General features: G+C 41.8%; 1 protein-coding gene across 3 annotated transcripts in view; it reads left to right on the top strand.

The window, feature by feature from the left end:
• Nucleotides 1–1,366: 1,366 nt before the first annotated feature.
• The window catches only part of LOC138755048 (uncharacterized), a 62,156-nt gene continuing 39,919 nt past the window's right edge, over nt 1,367–23,603 (top strand). Inside the window, exons 1-3 of one of the 3 annotated variants that reach the window (XM_069920220.1) lie at nt 1,367–2,068; nt 2,203–2,355; nt 17,421–20,777. In XM_069920220.1, coding sequence (XP_069776321.1) covers nt 2,024–2,068; nt 2,203–2,355; nt 17,421–17,576 — 354 coding nt within the window. In that variant the 5' untranslated portion in view covers nt 1,367–2,023 and the 3' untranslated portion in view covers nt 17,577–20,777. Of the gene's footprint in view, nt 2,356–17,420; nt 20,778–23,603 lie in introns of those variants that run through there. The other 2 variants (XM_069920218.1, XM_069920219.1) reach the window with 2 other exon arrangements.

Genomic DNA, 23,603 nt, shown 5'->3' with positions numbered 1-23,603 from the left:
GTCCCTTGGATTGTCAAGTTAGGATGGCTGGCTGTCAGCTGGATGTCTCCACACTGATCGCTCTGCCCCCGGTGGGAGAGAAGGGGGCTGAAGCGGCTGGCGGATGAGTTGGGGTATCGGCATTGTTTCGGCCAGCCCCCTTCTCCCCCACTGGCAGCTCCAGCCCCCTTCTCCCCCACTGGCAGCTCCAGCCCCCTTCTCCCCCACTGGCAGCTCCAGCCCCCTTCTCCCCCACTGGCAGCTCCAGCCCCCTTCTCCCCCACTGGCAGCTCCAGCCCCCTTCTCCCCCACTGGCAGCTCCAGCCCCCTTCTCCCCCACTGGCAGCTCCAGCCCCCTTCTCCCCCACTGGCAGCTCCAGCCCCCTTCTCCCCCACTGGCAGCTCCAGCCCCCTTCTCCCCCACTGGCAGCTCCAGCCCCCTTCTCCCCCACTGGCAGCTCCAGCCCCCTTCTCCCCCACTGGCAGCTCCAGCCCCCTTCTCCCCCACTGGCAGCTCCAGCCCCCTTCTCCCCCACTGGCAGCTCCAGCCCCCTTCTCCCCCACTGGCAGCTCCAGCCCCCTTCTCCCCCACTGGCAGCTCCAGCCCCCTTCTCCCCCACTGGCAGCTCCAGCCCCCTTCTCCCCCACTGGCAGCTCCAGCCCCCTTCTCCCCCACTGGCAGCTCCAGCCCCCTTCTCCCCCACTGGCAGCTCCAGCCCCCTTCTCCCCCACTGGCAGCTCCCCCCTCCCCCCACTGCTCCAGCCCTGCAGTCCCCACCAGACAGCCCAGCCAGCTGCCCTTGCTCCAACGTCCTGAGCCGGGGGAAGGGGCAGCTGTCAGGCGCTCGCCAGCTGACCGTCATCCGAATGCAGCCGCCAGCCACTGTGCTGCGGCGATTATCCCTCTAGGAGGAGGGTTACATAGTTGCCTTGCAGGCGCCTCCTGCACATTCACGTGGCCTCCCAATAGCCGCATATTGCCAAAATATGCGGCTTTACAAGCAGGACAATTGGCCATCTGAAAGTGCCTATAGAGAGTGATGTGGACGAGCCCATCCTGTTGCATGTGGCAGCACTGTTGCAGTCGCCAATCCTACTGAAAAAAAGAGTGGAGGGCCTTGCTGAGTGGGATTCCAGCATGGATTGTTCCACCAGACCCACAAACATGCAGTCATAGTTGGGACGGGCGAGGTTACCCGTGCCTTCTCCGAATCTGTTACTTGCCCCCTAGTTATCAGAAGCTTGCATCTCGTGACTATCTCGCACCAGTCGAACAAAGAACGTCTCCACGAGACCACGAGTGATCGTGCGATATTCGGCAGTTAGGCTGGCATACGGGTCGAATTTGAAACAAAAACATGTTCTAATGGTCTGGGATTCACTAAAGTGTTCTAAAGGAACTCCAACTTTTCACTGGAATTGCACGGAAAAATTTGCAGGAGATTGCCAGCTGTAGGTCAATGTCATTTTATGATTTTAAAACTTTCGACAAACTGAATCGGAAAATAATTGGGTTAAAAGTTTAAATGGGGTGAAATTTGTCAAATGTATTCGGTTACAGTTAAACTAACCGAAATCAATTCACTGACGGAAAATTCACGACAATTGAATGAATAAACAAAAGAAAGTATTTTAAGGGGCATAGTTTTAGAATGTTAATGAATTTTGGTCCTTTTAATAAAGGGTGAAATTAGGTGTTAATTGGTCATTCCTGCAGATTTTTGTCAAACGAGCCTCTCCTGAGGCCGTCGCTCCAGCTTGTTCTCCACCGTCCCCCGCCCTCCCCGTGAGCACAGGGGAGTTCGCCTCTCCCGCTCAGGGGAATTACAATTTCGTGCCACGGTCCTGATCTCTATTCCCTCCATCCCTCACCAGTCACTCCAAGAGAAGGTTCTGCAGTCGGGGGACGGAGGAGGAAATGGAAGGCAAGCCCGAGGAGAAGACAGGGCGGAGCTGTCACGCCTCCGCAGAAACCACAGGCACTGGCTGGTGATGTTTAAACTATGAATCTGCTTTCTCCCTCCACCCTTAATCCCGTTTGGGGATGAACGTGGATCTCTCAACTCCAGAGACACACCCCAGCCGACAGGTGAAATATTGCTGATGCGGACAGAGATGGGAACGCGGCTGCCTCTTCTAATTCGCACGGGGGAGTTCGCTTCTCCCGCGGTCCTGGTCTCTAATGACCCCCTCTCCCTATTCCCTACCTCTCTCCCCCACCAGTCGCTGGAACAGAGAGCTCTGCGGTCGGGGGTCGGTGAGAGTGTGCGGCAGACACAAGGCAGATCTGGAACGTATCTCAACAGGTCGGCCAGACGACGGGTGAATATTTTAATGAATTTTGAAGTCCGTGAATTTCCGTCGGTGAATTTGATGGTAGGTGATTTATTTTGTCGGTGAGTTGATTTCGGTGAATTTACAGCCAAGGAGGCCATAAGGATCATCGCCAAACCCCGAGCAATCACTTCCCTCCCTTCTCTAGGGTTCATCTCATCAGATTGTTAGGAATTAAAGTACCTTTAAAGAAATTGCTCGAGACAAAAATTGAGAACAAAGAACATTTATTACAACAACAATGCAAAGTTGGGTGCTTCCCCTTACCCTGGGAATACACACAGACACTGGGGCTCACCCAACTTTTATACAGTTGATTTCAGTGTAGGAATACCCTCCCCCTTACATTCTTCTGCCTCCTGCTGGAGAGGTTTGGCATTAGGCAATCCTGCCTGCCTACTTGCAATTTCAGTATACTTGGAGGACCAGGGGGGGTATCCTGTCGGTGTCCCTTCATGTCATTGTCCTTATTCACACCTTCCTGATTCTCGGGGCATATCAACTCTTGATATGCAGAGTTGACTCATTCTATCTAGGGTTGGCTAATTTCATATGTATAAATCTGTGTATGGTTAGCTAATTAGAAATGTATGACTTGGTACTTCTGTCCAGGGCTAGGAGACCCTTATCTGATCCAGACTACCTCAACTTCCTACATTCTATTGTACCTTACCATTCCTTATCTTAGTCCTATTCTTTCTTTGGCTTGGCTTCGCGGACGAAGATTTATGGAGGGGGTAAAAAGTCCACGTCAGCTGCAGGCTCGTTTGTGGCTGACCAGTCCGATGCGGGACAGGCAGACACGATTGCAGCGGTTGCAAGGGAAAATTGGTTGGTTGGGGTTGGGTGTTGGGTTTTTCCTCCTTTGCCTTTTGTCAGTGAGGTGGGCTCTGCGGTCTTCTTCAAAGGAGGCTGCTGCCCGCCAAACTGTGAGGCACCAAGATGCACGGTTTGAGGCGTTATCAGCCCACTGGCGGTGGTCAATGTGGCAGGCACCAAGAGATTTCTTTAGGCAGTCCTTGTACCTTTTCTTTGGTGCACCTCTGTCACGGTGGCCAGTGGAGAGCTCGCCATATAATACGATCTTGGGAAGGCGATGGTCCTCCATTCTGGAGACGTGACCCATCCAGCGCAGCTGGATCTTCAGCAGCGTGGACTCGATGCTGTCGACCTCTGCCATCTCGAGTACCTCGACGTTAGGGGTGTGAGCGCTCCAATGGATGTTGAGGATGGAGCGGAGACAACGCTGGTGGAAGCGTTCTAGGAGCCGTAGGTGGTGCCGGTAGAGGACCCATGATTCGGAGCCGAACAGGAGTGTGGGTATGACAACGGCTCTGTATACGATTATCTTTGTGAGGTTTTTCAGTTGGTTGTTTTTCCAGACTCTTTTGTGTAGTCTTCCAAAGGCGCTATTTGTCTTGGCGAGTCTGTTGTCTATCTCATTGTCGATCCTTGCATCTGATGAAATGGTGCAGCCGAGATAGGTAAACTGGTTGACCGTTTTGAGTTTTGTGTGCCCGATGGAGATGTGGGGGGGCTGGTAGTCATGGTGGGGAGCTGGCTGATGGAGGACCTCAGTTTTCTTCAGGCTGACTTCCAGGCCAAACATTTTGGCAGTTTCCGCAAAGCAGGACGTCAAGCGCTGAAGAGCTGGCTCTGAATGGGCAACTAAAGCGGCATCATCTGCAAAGAGTAGTTCACGGACAAGTTTCTCTTGTGTCTTGGTGTGAGCTTGCAGGCGCCTCAGATTGAAGAGACTGCCATCCGTGCGGTACCGGATGTAAACAGCGTCTTCATTGTTGGGGTCTTTCATGGCTTGGTTCAGCATCATGCTGAAGAAGATTGAAAAGAGGGTTGGTGCGAGAACACAGCCTTGCTTCACGCCATTGTTAATGGAGAAGGGTTCAGAGAGCTTGTCACAAAGACTAGAAGATTCTTATGTTAATCGTGCTGACTCTGCTTTCCTGCATCCTAAGCCCCAAGGTTATCCTGTTTGAACTGGTTACAGCCATTTACTGATGAACTTTAGTTTCTTCCATGTTCATAATTTTAGATCAATTTTCCCATCTCTCACAATCCTCACTTTTCTTTTAGATCAGTAATACTGATCTTTCAAGTGTAAGGTGTAGTTTTACCCAGCTGGTCAATAACCGAATTGTAATCTCTGTGTAACGTCTTTAGGTAGGGGAGCACCATGAAGGTCAGAGTAGCAAGTCCAGCTGCTTATTAGGGTTGTGAGTATTAGGCTCCAGTTCTCAGTAAAGAGTCTAGTCCATCCCACATCAGTCCGAAGTTGCCACGTCTGAACATGGGCATGGGCAGATTCACGTTGAAATCTTGAAGCAGTGTCTTTAACCGCCCGACTTTTGTAAGCATTGTCCTGACGAAGTCTGTGAGAGACGCTGCCTTCAGCAGCGAACGAGTAGCAGTCTGTGAGAAACGCTGCCTTCAGCAGCGAACGAGTAGCAGTAGTCAGGCGGTTCCGTTGAATTGTGGCTAGTATCTGATGTCCTCTTCAGCCCCGAACCCTAGGGCCACCGATCTCCGAAGGCTGTTTGGAGCCTGATATTAAAGTGTCAAGCAGCTCACGTTGTTGGAAACTGGTGCTCCCCTTCACGGGGTGATGAAAAGTGACCAAGCTGGGGGGGATTGTTTCTTGTGATTTAACTGTGTGTTGCAGCTTGTCTGCTAACATTAGCATATGTATCATTGAACTTGTGAGTTGCAGCCTGTCTGTGTACATTAGCATATGTATTAACTCTCTCTCTCTGCTACATGTACAATCCTGACTACCATTCTGTCTCTCTTTGTCCCACCATGTCCTTTGTGCTATCGCTTCAAAACTCCTGTCTTTAATACCTGTGTAGGCTAAGATACAAATTAGATGTACTCCACTAAAGCTGTTCAGTTCCCCTGGTCCGTATTGGAATCCCTTGTTAACCCATATTCTACTATGACTATACATTAAATCCATGCCCTGTCTACATTCTAAAGGAGCACAATTGTAACCTCTGCTGCCCCTATTCCAGGGGGACTTAAAACATAGCGAGTACTGAAGTGACATATCCATTTAACTAACAATATTCCAAAGAAATGAATAAACAACAATAAAAGTAAAACCCATTAAAATACGGCAATAAAAATACAACAATAACTGTATAAACCATTGAAATACAACAATAAAAAATACAACAATAACTGTATAAACCATTAAAATACGACAATAAAAAATACAACAATAACTGTATAAACCATTAAAATACGACAATAAAAAATACAACAATAACTGTATAAACCATTAAAATACGACAATAAAAAATACAACAATAACTGTATAAACCATTAAAATACGACAATAAAAAATACAACAATAACTATATAAACCATTAAAATACGACAATAAAAATACAACAATAACTGTATAAACCATTAAAATACAACAATAAAAAATACAACAATAACTGTATAAACCATTAAAATACGACAATAAAAATACAACAATAACTGTATAAACCATTAAAATACAACAATAAAAAATACAACAATAACTGTATAAACCATTAAAATACGACAATAAAAAATACAACAATAACTGTATAAACCATTAAAATAGGACAAGAAATGTAACATTACGGCAATTTGTCACGGCACAGTGTAAGTTTCAGGTCTGAAGGATGAGGAACTGCACGCCAGGTTGAGGGTTGAATCTGTGTGTCGTGATGTTGTGGTTCAGAAGCTGGTTTAATTCTTTGAATGTGGGTCCAGCCTTTCTCTCTTGTTCTTACTGCGGTGTCTGTAATTAAAAGTACACAGCAGGGACCATCCCAGGCAGGTTTTAGTTGATCCTCTTGCCATGCTTTTACATATAACCAATCACTAGATTTTAATAAAATGAATAACAATCTGACTTTCCTTTGTGTTAGTGTAAAAATTGTAAAATGAAACACAAACCATATTTGCATGGGTTTTGAATATGTTAGACCTTATTAAAATGCAGTTGGAGCTGCTTGTCTGTATGGGGCACAACCCTCCAATTTGTTAGAGTGAGTACATAACAGACATTGCAGCACAAGAGCCCCTGCAAGAGAACTTGAAACATATTCAAACTTTAGTTCTGCCTTAAGTAAAATGCCTTGTGCCACAGCTCACAGGAGCTGGCCTTATTTAAAACAGTCTGTAAAACAGGCAACAAAAAAAGTTAAAAGATGTTCTTATGAAGATTGCACACACAATAATTTAAGTACAGGCTAGTTTCTATTACATTCCACTTAAAAGTTCTGCTGCATGAATCCTGGAGCTTGTGGAGTCATTATTGAATCAAGAAATATTGGTACCATGCCAATCTCATTCTAACATGCCAATTTCTCCAGTCCTTAAGTCAAGATGTACTGAATAGCATCTGGTACAAGATCTGTGAGTTCTTAATTATATTATTATTCTTATGCACCCAATTGTTCTGAACTATGCCACCAATTTAAATCATATTCCACCTATTGCAGTACTCACACAGCACCATAGACCAGTTTGCAGGTTTATTTCTCCATTAAGCTGAATCCAGTTGCGCAGGGTTTACCTCCGTGATTATTTACAATGTAACTTCCGCACTACCGGATTTAAATATAAACCTGATGAATGGGGGAAAGTTATCATGAATTAAATAACAGCGGCAATACAGAGAAATTGTGCTGAGGCATTAATTTCACTCCGGAGGAAAATGCACCAGAGAAATGAATGATTAAACTTATAGGAATCCCCATAGGAATCCCCAGAGGTATCTTTATTCTCCAGAGGTGGGTGATCTTTCAACTCACGGACCTTGACTGCTGAATGTGTAGAAGAAATGTACTAAATGTATTGATAGGACTCCATACCTCTAACTGCAAGACAAGAGCCTGAAGCCTCAATTTCAAGTGCCACAGTGCACTTAAAGGGACATGCACACTCCCCCTTCAGCTGGCTGATCCAGCCACTTTACACATTAGATCCTTTCTTTATCTCACATACACTTAAAGTTAAGATGTATAGAACTCACCCTATTTGCGCAAACATTTCTCCCTGCAAATGTTATAACATCACTCAACTCTCAGGTACTCCCTGTGCAAAATCACATTTGAATACAATTTATTTCATAAATTGGAATTAACTGGTAGTTAAATTCGCTAATTCTACAGTATTGAAAAACGATCATTTATGGCATTTAATTTTTAGCATGAATTTTAATCAATATTGGTCAGTGACTGAAGTGGGAAGTCGTGATTTATGAAATTATCTCTGGTCTCTACTCTCCCACTCCCGACGCTTCTCCCAACATTCAGGAGCTGGCACACAGTCCCTGCCTTTTTCATGTTACTCATCTACTATTACTTTAACTGCTTGCATCAAAATGTTAGCCTTTGCTTTCTGCTTATCCTCAGATGTCTGGACAAATGCTTTTTTGTGCTATCTGTAGAAGCTGGGTTATTCCCTGCTCATGCCAATTTTCTGTGTTTTGTAATTTTCTCCTAATGTCTGGGGCTGAGTTGGTAACAAAACCTGTTAGTATCAATTGTTCCCCTGCTGGGGATTCTATGTCGAGACCCCCATATTGTATATATATTTGGTCCCAAAAATTGGTCTAACTGTTCGGCACATCCCTGGGGATCTTCTATCAGGGAGGTCAGTTCTTTCTTAAAGTTACGCACTTCAGTACTGGTCAGGGGCACATTTACGAAACCGAGACCCTCTCCCATGGGAACTTCCCACAGTGGTCTCATCCAGTTGGTTTCTTAGCTTATTAGGTCTGGGTTCCTGCTCCCTGGGAAATGAATCAAAGGGTTCTGCCCTTTCTTCCTGAAGAGTCTCACGCTGTTCTGAATTAAAGTTACCTCTCTCTCCTGTCAACAGAGGTGGTAATCGAGTGCTTTGTGAGCAAGTTATCATACCACTCCTGCTCTCTTCTCTCTTCTCTAGTGGTGGGGGAGGTGGGGAAGGTGCAGAAGGGTAGGTCATAGGAGGGGAAGGAAAGATAGGAGCCGGCATAGGAGGAACATAGGGTGGTGGGAGGGAATGTAACACATCCCAACCCTGTGATTCAGGGACAAAAGGTTCCTCCTCTCTCTTATCCCTGAATTCTTTCTCATTCAAAACCAGCTGTTCAATGGATCCCTTGAGCCAGCAGGCTGCACATTCCCTGCTCTCAACATTGTCTTTCTGGTTTTGATAGAGCCATAGGTTCAAAGCTTTACACATCCATTCATCCTCGGATCCGAATTTTGGCCAGTACACGGAGCTCCCTTTAACCGGGTATTTAACCCATTCATTACAACAATACCTGACCATCGTCAGTTTGTCTTTACCGCGGGTCTTTCCTGTGCCCCACTCAGATAACATCAACCCAAGCGGGCTGTACGTAGCTATCTGGTGGTCACGTCCTGTGTCAGGACTCTCATCTCCACTGCCCGCTATTCCCATGCTTAGGAACAAGTAAAATACTCTTACCGAGTTCTGGCAGTACTGCTCTAGCGCGCGTCCTTCCGCCGTTTGTTCTCAATGCCTCTTCTCGGATATCACTCGCTTCTTCCACTGACCAGCCACCCGTCGCCCGTGAGTCCAGCTGAATCAGCCGGGGTGCACCTACTCTCGTCGTCGGGGTACTCTGTCAGTGGAGGGAGTGTGATCCCGGACGAGCCCCCATTTGTTAGGAATTAAAGTACCTTTAAAGAAATTGCTCGAGACAAAAATTGAGAACAAAGAACATTTATTACAACAACAATGCAAAGTTGGGTGCTTCCCCTTACCCTGGGAATACACACAGACACTGGGGCTCACCCAACTTTTATACAGTTGATTTCAGTGTAGGAATACCCTCCCCCTTACATTCTTCTGCCTCCTGCTGGAGAGGTTTGGCATTAGGCAATCCTGCCTGCCTACGTGCAATTTCAGTATACATGGAGGACCAGGGGGGGTATCCTGTCGGTGTCCCTTCATGTCATTGTCCTTATTCACACCTTCCTGATTCTCGGGGCATATCAACTCTTGATATGCAGAGTTGACTCATTCTATCTAGGGTTGGCTAATTTCATATGTATAAATCTGTGTATGGTTAGCTAATTAGAAATGTATGACTTGGTACTTCTGTCCAGGGCTAGGAGACCCTTATCTGATCCAGACTACCTCAACTTCCTACATTCTATTGTACCTTACCATTCCTTATCTTAGTCCTATGGTCTTGTCACAAAGACTAGAAGATTCTTATGTTAATCGTGCTGACTCTGCTTTCCTGCATCCTAAGCCCCAAGCTTATCCTGTTTGAACTGGTTACAGCCATTTACTGATGAACTTTAGTTTCTTCCATGTTCATAATTTTAGATCAATTTTCCCATCTCTCACAAGATCCTGGGAACGTATCAATCCTAATGATTCTTAAGAATACCTTGGCCTCCAACTTTCAGTTGCCTTTCTGAGACGTGATGTTAACCTGTTCAGGCGAACTGCAAAGGGCAATGTCTGCATTTGGTGATCTGTTTCCTCCATGGTATACAGTTATTGTTGGCTACTGTATATGGACCTGGCCCGCCCACTGATGACTCATACCCTATGACCCCTCCCCAGTGATCCTGAGCCCAAAAGGTCGGATCACTTCTCCATTCCTCTACCTGATCTGGGCCAGTACATTCCCTCTGCCTAGTCGTTGTGGTTACTGGTAGTGCACTACATTGCAGTTACTGCAGCAGCTGAGAGAGAAAGTTCAAATGTTCCTCCTGGTTTTCAGGCTGCAGTAACCAATTGAATCTTGGACATATAAATGATTAAAGTACCTTTAAAGAAATTGCTCGAGACAAAAATTGAGAACAAAGAACATTTATTACTACAACAATGCAAAGTTGGGTGCTTCCCCTTACCCTGGGAATACACACATACACTGGGGCTCACCCAACTTTTATACAGTCAATTTCAGTATCAGAGTGCCCTCCCCCTTACATTCTTCTGCCCCCTGGATGGGTTTGGCATAGGCAATCCTTCCTGCCTACGTGCAGTTTCAGTACACTTGGAGGACCAGGGGGTATCCTGTGGGTGCCCCATCATGTCATTGTCCTTATTCACACCTTCCTGATTCTCTGGGCTACAGTTTCTTGATATGCAGAGTTGACTCATTCTATCTAGGGTTGGCTAATTTCATATGTATAAATCTGTGTATGGTTAGCTAATTAGAAATGTATGACTTGGTACTTCTGTCCAGGGCTAGGAGACCCTTATCTGATCCAGACTACCTCAACTTCCTACATTCTATTGTACCTTACCATTCCTTATCTTAGTCCTATGGTCTTGTCACAAAGACTAGAAGATTCTTATGTTAATCGTGCTGACTCTGCTTTCCTGCATCCTAAGCCCCAAGCTTATCCTGTTTGAACTGGTTACAGCCATTTTACTGATGAACTTTAGTTTCTTCCATGTTCATAATTTTAGATCAATTTTCCCATCTCTCACAATCCTCACTTTTCTTTTAGATCAGTAATACTGATCTTTCACCATGATCAGTGTTACTGATCTTTGGCTACTAGTGTCAGTGTGACTGATTCCCCCCCCCCCTTCCTCACTTTTCTTTTAGATCAGTAATACTGATCTTTCAAGTGTAAGGTGTAGTTTTACCCAGCTGGTCAATAACCGAATTGTAACACCTGTGTAAAGTCTTTAGGTAGGGGAGCACCATGAAGGTCAGAGTAGCGAGTCCAGCTGCTTATTAGGGTTGTGAGTATCAGGCTCCAGTTCTCAGTAAAGAGTCTAGTCCATCCCACATCAGTCCGAAGTTGCCACGTCTGAACATGGGCATGGGCAGATTCACGTTGAAACATTGAAGCAGTGTCACCCGACTTTTGTAAGCATTGTCCTGACAAAGTCTGTGAGAAACGCTGCCTTCAGCAGCGAATGAGTAGCGAGAGTCAGGCGGTTCCGTTGAATTGTGGCTAGTATCTGATGTCCTCTTCAGCCCCGAACCCTAGGGCCAGCGGTCTCCGAAGGTTGTCTGGAGCCTGATATTAAAGTGTCAAGCAGCTCACATTGTTGGTAACTGGTGCTCCCCTTCACGGGGTGATGAAAAGTGACCAAGCTGGGGGGGGATTGTTTCTTGTGATTTAACTGTGTGTTGCAGCTTGTCTGCTAACATTAGCATATGTATCATTGAACTTGTGAGTTGCAGCCTGTCTGTGTACATTAGCATATGTATTAACTCTCTCTCTCTCTCTGTTACATGTACAATCCTGACTACCATTCTGTCTGTCTTTGTCCCACCATGCCCTTTGTGCTATCGCCTCAAAACTCTTGACTTTAATACCTGTGTAGGCTAAGATACAAATTAAATGTACTCCACTAAAGCTGTTCAGTTCCCCTGGTCCGTATTGGAATCCCTTGTTAACCCATATTCCACTATGACTATACATTAAATCTATGCCCTGTCTACATTCTAAAGGAGCACAATTGTAACCTCTGCTGCCCCTATTCCAGGGGGACTTAAAACATTAACGAACAATATTCCAAAAAATGAGTAAACAACAATGAAAGTAAAACCCATTGAAAGCAGCAAAAAAAAACAACAATAACTGAATAAACCACCATAAATGTAAAGCTCATTGAAAACAGCAATAAAATACAACAATAACTGAATAAACCACGATAAATGTAAAGCTCATTGAAAACAGCAATAAAATACAACAAACTGAATAAACCACGATAAATGTAAAGCTCATTGAAAACAGCAATAAAATACAACAATAACTGAATAAACCACCATAACTGTAAAGCTCATTGAAAACAGCAATAAAATACAACAATAACTGAATAAACCACCATAACTGTAAAGCTCATTGAAAACAGCAATAAAATACAACAAAAACTGAATAAACCATTAAAAAAACGAATAAAATTGTAACATTACGGCACTTTGTCATTAATTCTTTGAATGTGGGTCCAGCCTTTCTCTCTTGTTCTTACTGCGGTGTCTGTAATTAAAAGTACACAGAAGGGACCATCCCAGGCAGGTTTTAGTTGATCCTCTTGCCATGCTTTTACATATAACCAATCACTAGATTTTAATAAAATGAATAACAATCTGACTTTCCTTTGTGTTAGTGTAAAAATTGTAAAATGAAACACAAACCATATTTGCATGGGTTTTGAATATGTTAGACCTTATTAAAATGCAGTTGGAGCTGCTTGTCTGTATGGGGAACAACCCTCCAATTTGTTAGAGTGAGTACATAACAGACATTGCAGCACAAGAGCCCCTGCAAGAGAACTTGAAACATATTCAACCTTTAGTTCTGCCTTAAGTAAAATGCCTTGTGCCACAGCTCACAGGAGCTGGCCTTATTTAAAACAGTCTGTAAAACAGGCACCAAAAAAAAGTTAAAAGATGTTCTTATGAAGATTGCACACACAATAATTTAAGTACAGGCTAGTTTCTATTATATTCCACTTAAAAGTTCTGCTGCATGAATCCTGGAGCTTGTGGAGTCATTATTGAATCAAGAAATATTGGTACCATGCCAATCTCATTCTAACATGCCAATTTCTCCAGTCCTTAAGTCAAGATGTACTGAATAGCATCCGGTACAAGATCTGTGAGTTCTTAATGATATTATTATTCTTATGCACCCAATTGTTCTGAACTATGCCACCAATTTAAATCATATTCCACCTATTGCAGTACTCACACAGCACCATAGACCAGTTTGCAGGTTTATTTCTCCATTAAGCTGAATCCAGTTGCGCAGGGTTTACCTCCGTGATTATTTACAATGTAACTTCCGCATTACCGGATTTAAATATAAACCTGATGAATGGGGGAAAGTTATCATGAATTAAATAACAGCGGCAATACAGAGAAATTGTGCTGAGGCATTAATTTCACTCCGGAGGAAAATGCACCAGAGAAATGAATGATTAAACTTATAGGAATACCCATAGGAATCCCCAGAGGTTTCTTTATTCTCCAGAGGTGGGTGATCTTTAAACTCACGGACCTTGACTGCTGAATGTGTAGAAGAAATACCTCTAACTGCAAGACAAGAGCCTGAAGCCTCAATTTCAAGTGCCACAGTGCACTTAAAGGGACATGCACACTCCCCCTTCAGCTGGCTGATCCAGCCACTTTACACATTAGATCCTTTCTTTATCTTACATACACTTTAAATAAGACGTGTAGAACTCACCCTATTTGCGCAAACATTTCTCCCTGCAAATGTTATAACATCACAACTCTCAGGTACTCCCTGTGCAAAATCACATTTAAATACAATTTATTTCATAAATTGGAATTAACTGGTAGTTAAATTCGCTAATTCTACAGTATTGAAAAACGATCATTTATGACATTTAAATTTTAGCATGAATTTTAATCAATATTGGTCAGTGACTGAAGTGGGAAGTCGTGATTTATGAAATTATCTCTGGTCTCTACTCTCCCACTCCCTGCACTTCTCCCAACATTCAGGAGCTGGCACACAGTCCCTGCCTTTTCCATGTTACTCATCTACTATTACTTTAACTGCTTGCATCAAAATGTTAGCCTTTGCTTTCTGCTTATCCTCAGATGTCTGGACAAATGCTTTTTGTGTGATCTGTAGAAGCTGGGTTATTCCCTGCTCATGCCAATTTTCTGTCTTTTGTAATTTTCTCCTAATGTCTGGGGCTGAGTTGGTAACAAAACCTTTTAGTACCAATTGTTCCCCTGCTGGTGATTCTATGTCGAGACCCCCATATTGTATATATATATGGTCCCAAAAATTGGTCTAACTGTTCGGCACATCCCTGGGGATCTTCTATCAGGGAGGTCAGTTCTTTCTTAAAGTTACACACTTCAGTACTGGTCAGGGGCACATTTACGAAACCGAGACCCTCTCCCATGGGAACTTCCCACAGTGGTCTCATCCAATTGGTTTCTGGCTTATTAGGTCTGGGTTCCTGCTCCCTGGGAAATGAATCAAAGGGTTCTGCCCTTTCTTCCTGAAGAGTCTCACGCTGTTCTGAATTAAAGTTACCTCTCTCTCCTGCCAACAGAGGTGGTAATCGAGTGCTTTGTGAGCAAGTTATCATACCACTCCTGCTCTCTTCTCTCTTCTCTAGTGGTGGGGGAGGTGGGGAAGGTGCAGAAGGGTAGGTCATAGGAGGGGAAGGAAAGATAGGAGCTGGCATAGGAGGAACATAGGGTGGAGGGAGGGAATGTAACACATCCCAACCCTGTGATTCAGGGACAAAAGGTTCCTCCTCTCTCTTATCCCTGGATTCTTTCTCATTCAAAACCAGCTGTTCAATGGATCCCTTGAGCCAGCAGGCTGCATATTCCCTGCTCTCAACATTGTCTTTCTGGTTTTGATAGAGCCATAGGTTCAAAGCTTTACACATCCATTCATCCTCGGATCCGAATTTTGGCCAGTACACGGAGCTCCCTTTAACCGGGTATTTAACCCATTCATTACAACAATACCTGACCATCGTCAGTTTGTCTTTACCGCGGGTCTTTCCTGTGCCCCACTCAGATAACATCAACCCAAGCGGGCTGTACGTAGCTATCTGGTGTTCACATCCTGAACCAGGACTCTCTTCCTTGCTACTCATTATTCCCATACTTATAAACAAGTAAAATTACTCTTACCGAGTTCCAGTAGCAATGCTCTAGCGCGCTTCCTTCCGTCGTTTGTTCTCAATGCCTCTTCTCGGATATCACTCGCTTCTTCCACTGACCAGCCACCCGTCGCCCGTGAGTCCAGCTGAATCAGCCGGGGTGCACCTACTCTCGTCGTCGGGGTACTCTGTCAGTGGAGGGAGTGTGATCCCGGACGAGCCCCCATTTGTTAGAAATTAAAGTACCTTTAAAGAAATTGCTCGAGACAAAAATTGAGAACAAAGAACATTTATTACTACAACAATGCAAAGTTGGGTGCTTCCCCTTACCCTGGGAATACACACATACACTGGGGCTCACCCAACTTTTATACAGTCAATTTCAGTATCAGAGTGCCCTCCCCCTTACATTCTTCTGCCCCCTGGATGGGTTTGGCATAGGCAATCCTTCCTGCCTACGTGCAGTTTCAGTACACTTGGAAGACCAGGGGGTATCCTGTGGGTGCCCCATCATGTCATTGTCCTTATTCACACCTTCCTGATTCTCTGGGCTACAGTTTCTTGATATGCAGAGTTGACTCATTCTATCTAGGGTTGGCTAATTTCATATGTATAAATCTGTGTATGGTTAGCTAATTAGAAATGTATGACTTGGTACTTCTGTCCAGGGCTAGGAGACCCTTATCTGATCCAGACTACCTCAACTTCCTACATTCTATTGTACCTTACCATTCCTTATCTTAGTCCTATGGTCTTGTCACAAAGACTAGAAGATTCTTATGTTAATCGTGCTGACTCTGCTTTCCTGCATCCTAAGCCCTAAGCTTATCCTGTTTGAACTGGTTACAGCCATTTTACTGATGAACTTTAGTTTCTTCCATGTTCATAATTTTAGATCAATTTTCCCATCTCTCACAGTAATACTCAGAACTCTATGTACACTGTAGAAGACCATTTCAAGTTGAATGCAAGTGGGGGGGGGAGTGGGGTGGGAGTGGGGGGAGGGGAGTGGGGTGGGGTGGGGGGGCCTGGCAAGATGGCTAGAGACTAGACGTGTAATCTCTGTCCTCTGGTCAGACTTTTAAGTGCCCACTTTTTAACCCTTTATTTTTAATTTTAAAACTTTAATTTTCAGTTTGATATTTTGGTGAGCCATTATGGCTGCTAATGCAAAAAAAACTAAGCCTCAGTTACAAAAGAAAATACTGTTTCAAAGTGCAGAAGAATTGGGGCCGAAACGACTTGGAACAGCCTCAGATCCATTTTCAGCGACCCCCAAGCTTCATTGATCACCAGTGGGGACAAAAGTTAAGGTAACAGCTATTCACCAGTCTCAAGATGGCGCTGGTTCGACCCGTTCTGCGAAGGAAGGAGTGCGCTCCCTAGAAGTCGGACACGAGCCTGGAGGCTTGTTACAACGAACACCCCCGTTGGAAGAGACTGGACCGTGGAGGAAGAGGATTGTGACGGCAGACACGCAGTCTACAGCGACTGTGGGCTTGGGTGGCGCCGTTAATTACAGAGAACTCTGTAATTTTATGAAAAAATGGATCTGCGGGGGGACAGCAGCGACGACCCCCTGACTTCCTCAGGGGGTCGTCATTGGGTGTCCAAACTCGCAGCAAAACGACTAGAATGCTGCCTTCTGAAGAACAACAAGAGGACTTACCTTACTCTACCACTGCACAGGAAATGGAAGAGGAGCTGGAAGAAAGTGAGTTACTGCTTATGGAATCGGATCCTGCATTTCAAACTGCACCTCAGCCTATTTACATGATGTTTGAAGGTATTGCTTCTTATTTGGGTGTTATAACTGGCCAATTGAACCAGCTGGTTCAAATGAATACTAATATAATTTCAGACCTAACTGTGGTTAAGGCAGAAGTTAAAGAAAATCGGAAAAACTAAAAAATTTGAAGCTTCTTTTTCTGAAACAATAGTAAAGGTGGAAAAATCAGTTAAAGATTTAGGAGCCCAGGAAAGAGATTTAACAAAAAAAATGGACTATTTGGAAAATCAAAGCAGAAGAAATAATGTGAAAATTGTGGGTTTGCCAGAGGGTACAGAAGGTCAAGATCCTGTCAAATTTTTTTAAAATTGGATTTCCCAGATGTTGGGGGAAGAGTCTTTTCCTGATGGATTGGTATTGGAAAGAGCACATAGAGCTTTAAGAAGACCACCCCAACCTGGTCAACCTCCAAGTACTGTGTTAGTTCGTTGTTTGAATTGTTTGGACAGAGAGATAATTCTTTGAGTTGCAGTTCAAAATGCAAGACAAAGGCAAGCTTCAATGATGGTTCAGAATAGTAGAGTTTTCTTCTACCCTGATTTGAGTCAAGATATCATCAGACGCCAACGTGAATTTAATTCAGTTAAAGATGTTTTATGGCGTAAAAGTTACAAATTTGCTTTTTGTTATCCTGCTGTGTTGAAAGTGTTTTATGGAAACTATCAGTCTCAATTCTTTGAGAGTGAGAATGAAGCAATGGTTTTTGCTAATTCGTTACCAGATGTCAGAGGACAAAGAAGAAGTTCACCATTATCTCCTAAAAGAAAATCTGATGGAGCTGGAAATGGGCAAAATGGCAGAAGTGGAAGAACGGAATGGAAAGAGTTCACCTACTCTTGAAATGAGTTCACCATCTCGACTGGAATCTCAAGGCTGATTTTTTTTGTAATATGTTAATTTTTTTGATTGGCTGGCTGGGGAGGAGGGGATTACACTAACTTCTTTGTTAGTCATCAGTCACTAGTGGGTAATCCACACCCAGTGTTTTTTAGGGAATTTTTTTTTGTTTTTCTTTTATTAACAAATATTTTTATTTGGAGGGCCTATATATTTTAATTTCAGGGTCCTATATAATTTTTTTTTCTCTTTGTTATTAATTTTGTGATTATTTTTGGTATTTAGCAATTGCATTAGATATGTCGAATTTGAAATTTGCTACCTTTAATGTTCATGGATTAAACAACCCGACCAAGCATAAGTGAGTTTTGGCTTACATTAAAAAGATGAAGATTGATATTGTTTTTTTGCAGGAGACACATTTGAATGAAAAAGAAAGTATGAAATTGGAGAGGGATTGGGTTAGACATGTTTTTTCTTCTTCATTTAACTCCAAAGCTAAGGGAGTAGAAATTTTGATACATAAAAATTTATCTTTTGAATTACAATCAATGGAAATGAATGCAGGATGTATTCTTAAGTAGAATTGTAAGATTTTTAATGAATTTTGGACTTTATTTAACATTTATGCACCGAATGTGGATGATAAAGCATTTATTTCAGAGGTATTTCTGCTTCTGGGACAAGCTAATGAAAATGTTCTGGATGGAGGAGATTTTAACTGTGTTTTGGAACCTTTATTAGATAAATCTCCAAAAAATGTTAAAAAAAAATCTAAAATGGCAATTCAAATTCAAGCTTTGATGAAAGATTTTAATTTAGTGGACATTTGGTGACGTCTTAACCCAACAGAGAAGGATTTTTCTTTTTATTCATTTAGACATGAATCTTTTCTAGAATTGATTTTTTTTTAGTATCAGCTCATTTACAGAGGAAAATACTGCAAGCAGAATAAAAAGTAGGGTAATTTCAGATCATTGTTGTATTTTACTTATGAGTTCTGAAAAAGTTCATGTAGCTTATCATTGAGATTCAATATGATTTTTTTTAAAAAGCGGAATTTATTGAATTTTTAAAAAAACAAATTAATCTCTTTTTGGAAGAAACTGTTAACTTCATTCAGAGTAAATTTATATTGTGGGATGCTATGAAAGCTTACTTGAGAGGTCAAATAATTCGTTATACCTCTAAGGTTAAAAAGAATTATCTGACCGAGAGCCTTGAATTAGAGAAACAGATTGATGAATTAGAAAAGGAATTTCTGAGAGATGTGACAGAAAATCAGAATATAGAGTTGTCAAGATTGAAATTGAAATGCAATATGTTGCAATCTTATCAATTTGAATGCTTGATTAATAGATCTAAATAGCGGTATTATGAATGGGGTGAAAAAGCACATAAGGTACTTGCATGGCAGTTAAAGAAAGAACAGGTATCAAGGGTTATTAATGCAGTCAGATGAAATTCGATTGTTACTGAAAAACCTCATGAGATTAATGATGAGTTTCATTCATTTTATAAGAAATACTTCTGAGGAAAAACAGGAGAGCGGATTGATTGACTCCTTTTTATTGGTTAAAATTACCGGTACTAGGAGAAGAAGACATAATGGAGCTGGAGGCTCTTTTTACTGATTTAGAAATTAAATCGGCTATGTTGGAAATGCCAAATGGAAAATCACTTGGTGATGACGGGTTTTCGGTTGAATATTTTAAGGTATTTTTTGATGATTTATCTACAGTGTTTGGAGATGTGTTACAACAGATTAATAAACATTATGATCTACCTGAATAATGCTCTAGTGCCTTAATTACTGTAATTCCTAAGAAGGATAGAGATCCGTTAAAGGTGTCTTCATATAGACCAATTTCTTTCTTAAATGTAGACTATAAAATAATAGCTAAAGTATTAGCGAATTGATTGGCTAAATTTTTACCTAGGTAGATGCATGTTGATCAAACAGGTTTCATAAAGAATAGATATGCTTCAGATAATATTCTTCGAGTGATTAGTTTGATTAATAAATATCGACAGTGCCCTGACCATCCGATGGTGATATCTCTTGATGCAGAAAAGGCTTTTGATAGAGTTGAGTGGAACATTTTATTTAAAGTCTTGGAGAAATTTAAGTTTGGTCCTTCTTTTATTGGTTGGATTAAAGCTTTATACAATAAACCAATAGCCAGAGTATTGACAAATGGTCAGATCTTGGAACCTTTTAAATTAACTCGTTCAACTCGACAGGGTTGTCCTTTGTCTCCAGCTTTGTTTGCATTAGTAATTGAACCTTTAGCACAGTTGATACGACAAAATACACAGATATAAGGTATGAGAGTTTAAGATTAATCTATTTTCTGATGATGTGCTGGTGTATTTAACAAACCCAGCTCAGTCACTTTTACACTTCAAGGAATGTTTAACACAATATGGAACTTTGTCTGGATATAAAATTAACTGGGGAAAAAAGTGAAATTTTACTGATAGGTGAAGGAGATTATTCAGTTTATAAGAATATTATTAATTTGAAGTGGACTGATCAAATTAAATATTTGAGTATAAATGTGGATGTTGATTATTAATCTTCATATAAATTAAATTATGTACCGTTAATGAAAAGATCAAAGCTGATTTGATTAAGTGGAAGGATCTTCCTATAAATTTAATTGGAAGAATAAATACAATTAAAATGAATATCTTTCCATGTATACAATATTTGTTTCAGTCAATTCCGTGTTTACTTAATAAGAATTTTTTTCGAGGTTTAAATAAAATGGTTAGGGAATTTTTATGGAAGGGTAAATTTCCAAGAGTAGCTTTGAATAAGCTAACCTGGAAATATGCATTAGGGGGATTACGTTTACCACATTTTCAAAATTATTATGAGGTAGCTCAATTTAAATTTATTAGTTCATTAATGGATTTGGAACAGCCCCCTAGTTTGGCTAAAATTGAGAGGGCAAATATTTCTGAATTTGAAATGCATCAATTTTTGTTTCAAAGGAATTTAAATTTATTACAGCAATATAATGTGTCTATACTAAAACATTTAATGAAGTTATGGATGAGGAAAAATAGAATGATAGGTTCTAAGGGTAAATTATTGACTTTAACACTGTTATAATAACTAACATTCCCTTTTCAATGTATAATCAATGTTTATTACATTGGAAATCTAAAGGCATAAAAAAAATTTGGGGGATTGTTTTAAAGAAGGTAAATTTTTATCCTTTAATCAAATGAGGGAAGATTTTGATATTAATGAGAATTCTTTATTCGTTTATTATCAACTTTGATCCTTAGTAAAACAAGTATTTGGTAGAGATATGATTTTACCTAATTTGACTAAATTTATAATATGTACTTTTTTTTAACTGTATGTAATAACCTTGTTGAATGAATAAATAAAGTTATTAACAAAAAGTTAAATGCAGGTGCCGATTTACCACACAGTAAATGTTATCAACCAAAAAATATAACAACAGTAAGAATGAATGTTTAAGGAATTTTCATTCGAATGTGAGACTTTTGTACGAATACAAAACTATTATATTTGTTTCTCTCGGATTTATTTTAGTGTTATGCCTTGAACTTAAATGGGAGGCAATGCATGATGGTAATTTCTCTTTCACCTCTTCTTGTTCCCACTTGGCCCTCTATCTGGAACTCTCACTACATCCCTGTAATTTGTTCTAATTTATTTTCTAATCTTTCACCCACAGTTGCTTTAAGTGACCAGATTATTTGCCACTTAAAATCATAACTGAAATTGATTCACTGCTTTCCTTGGCTCTTCCGCACTTAGCTGGCATCAATGGTTCCCAGTGTCCATTCCCTTGGGATTCTGCTGTGAATAAATCTTATTTAACTGAATATTTTACTCATTTTTGGATGTTATTTATCTGAGGAAAGCTGTCATACCCTCAACCACATATCTTAGCCACTGTCATTGCTGGATACGAAGTAATGGAGCCACTTCAAAGACTGACATACGTAGTAAAAATGAAATTATGTACAAATTTAAATAAGTAAGTGGGAGATTGCAAGTCAGGATGCTTGAAAATTAATTTTGCTTTGATTCCACCCACCAAAACCAAACATTGCCAAAAAAAAACCAATTATATTTAGAACAATTTGAATTACATATGACAATGAATTGGCATATTAATTATTTTAATTTTTCGTTAAATGTGATTTGAAAACTAATTATTTAAAAATTCACAGACCATTCTTTTGACATGCTTCACAGTCTCCAATTTCAGGAATAACGATTGGATTTTCCTTGTTCTGGATGAAGCTGTCCAGAATCTGATTCAGCAGAGTCTTCAACTCAGAGGCTTAAGGACTTCTTCTAATATTGTTCCTCCCCAGAGGTATTGTCACAGATCATCATATTAGACATATTTGGCAGTGAATGGGATGTTGCATACCAGGTGCAAGATTCGAGGATCTCAGAGAGGCAACTAAAAGTTGCAGCCCAATATTTTGGTCGCTAGCATTTAGGTACCAATGACCTGTGTAAATCGCGATTAGGTCCTATACGCTAAAATATGCAGACCATGGATATAAATGTCAAAGCTGGACCTCAGTTAATTATCTCAACATTGATATAAATGTCACACCCTGGGAAAAATAGGCTGTACACTGTAAACAAATAAAATGTAAACAAAATGACTGCAATACAAGTGGAAAAATATAAAGTGCTAAATAAAGAGCCCCTATATAATTCCAAGATAGAGTATATTTTTGTGGAGTGTGGTTGGTGAGGGGTTGGAGCTGTTTCTGAACTTGGTGGTGTGAGCCTTGTAGCACCTAGATCTCTTTCCTGATGGTAGTGCTAGATGGTTTGCTGCTGCTCTCCGATGGATGTTCTCGGCGGTGGAGTGAGAGGTTTACCTGTGATATCCTGGATCTTTTGCACACCAATTTTGGTGTCCCCATACCAGAACATGATGTAGTCAGTCAGCACACTTTCCACGACACATCTTCAGTAATGTTCTAGTGTTTCTGATGCCATAGTGAACGTCCAAAAACTCTAGAAGAGTTAGAGTTGTTTTCTTTTCAATGCCATTAATGTGTCTTGTCCAGGAAGGATCATCAGAGACAGTGACTCTCAATAACTTAAATTTGCTCACCAAATATTTGCAAGAAATATCACTGTATGTCCCTGAAATGTCTTCAAATCCAAATTTTATTTTTTGTCTGGCTTTGATATCTTCAAAACTTCATACTTTGCTTGTTCTTGTACTTTTCCACTTCTTGCCTCGGCCCATTGGCAGTTTGACTCAACGTGAGTCACTGGCCAATTGTGTGGGACTAGAGACTTCTTCTCCCCGTATATTTTATTTTGTTTGGATCCAGTTGCAGTGGCATTCTGTCGATCAACCCAATTCTATGAACAACCTGAAACCTCCTGGCGACCAAGAATATAGCTTCAGAGACTTTTCTCAGATGTTATATCATGAAGAGCATCTGGAGATTCCCAAGTTTACCAAGTCTGCAATCTCCTCTAAAACCAGGTTCTGTGGCGACGCACATCTCTGCAAGTGAACTGGCCCCATTTGTACAATCGGACAGGTGGGACAGCTGCAGAAGATGACACCATCGGGGCTTGCTCATTGTTTTGTAGCTTAGGCCACAGCTAGCACCCCTGGCAACATGATGACATCACTGCTGCGCGGGGCGGAACTCCCATTGCCCTTAAAGGGGTGCGCACGAAATTCAAATAAACAGTTCTACAGGAAACACCACTGAGTCCAATGGTGTGTTTCTGTGTTGTAGCAGTTGCTACATTGGTGACCCTGCAGAGCCCAGACATTGTCTGGTCTCCAAACATGGATTCCTCGGCAATCAGCGCTGTCTCTGTGAAACATCCCCCCTTTTGGACCCATCGGTCCCGCACAAGGTTCGGGCAGACGGAGGTGCTGTTTCATCCTCGGCAGATCACCTTGGATTCTTACCATGTTCAACCATGTGGTGAAGACCCTCTGAGGCCAGAGTGGATGACCTGATTAATGATCCTCCAGAGGAGGGCAAGTATATCACCCTCAAACCCCTCCACCTCGGAAAC

Source organism: Narcine bancroftii, chromosome 2 (genome assembly GCF_036971445.1).
Source record: "Narcine bancroftii isolate sNarBan1 chromosome 2, sNarBan1.hap1, whole genome shotgun sequence".
Classification (NCBI taxonomy): Eukaryota; Metazoa; Chordata; class Chondrichthyes; order Torpediniformes; family Narcinidae; genus Narcine; species Narcine bancroftii.
Note: the sequence above shows the minus strand (reverse complement) of the source record. Positions and strands in the feature narration are given on the sequence as shown.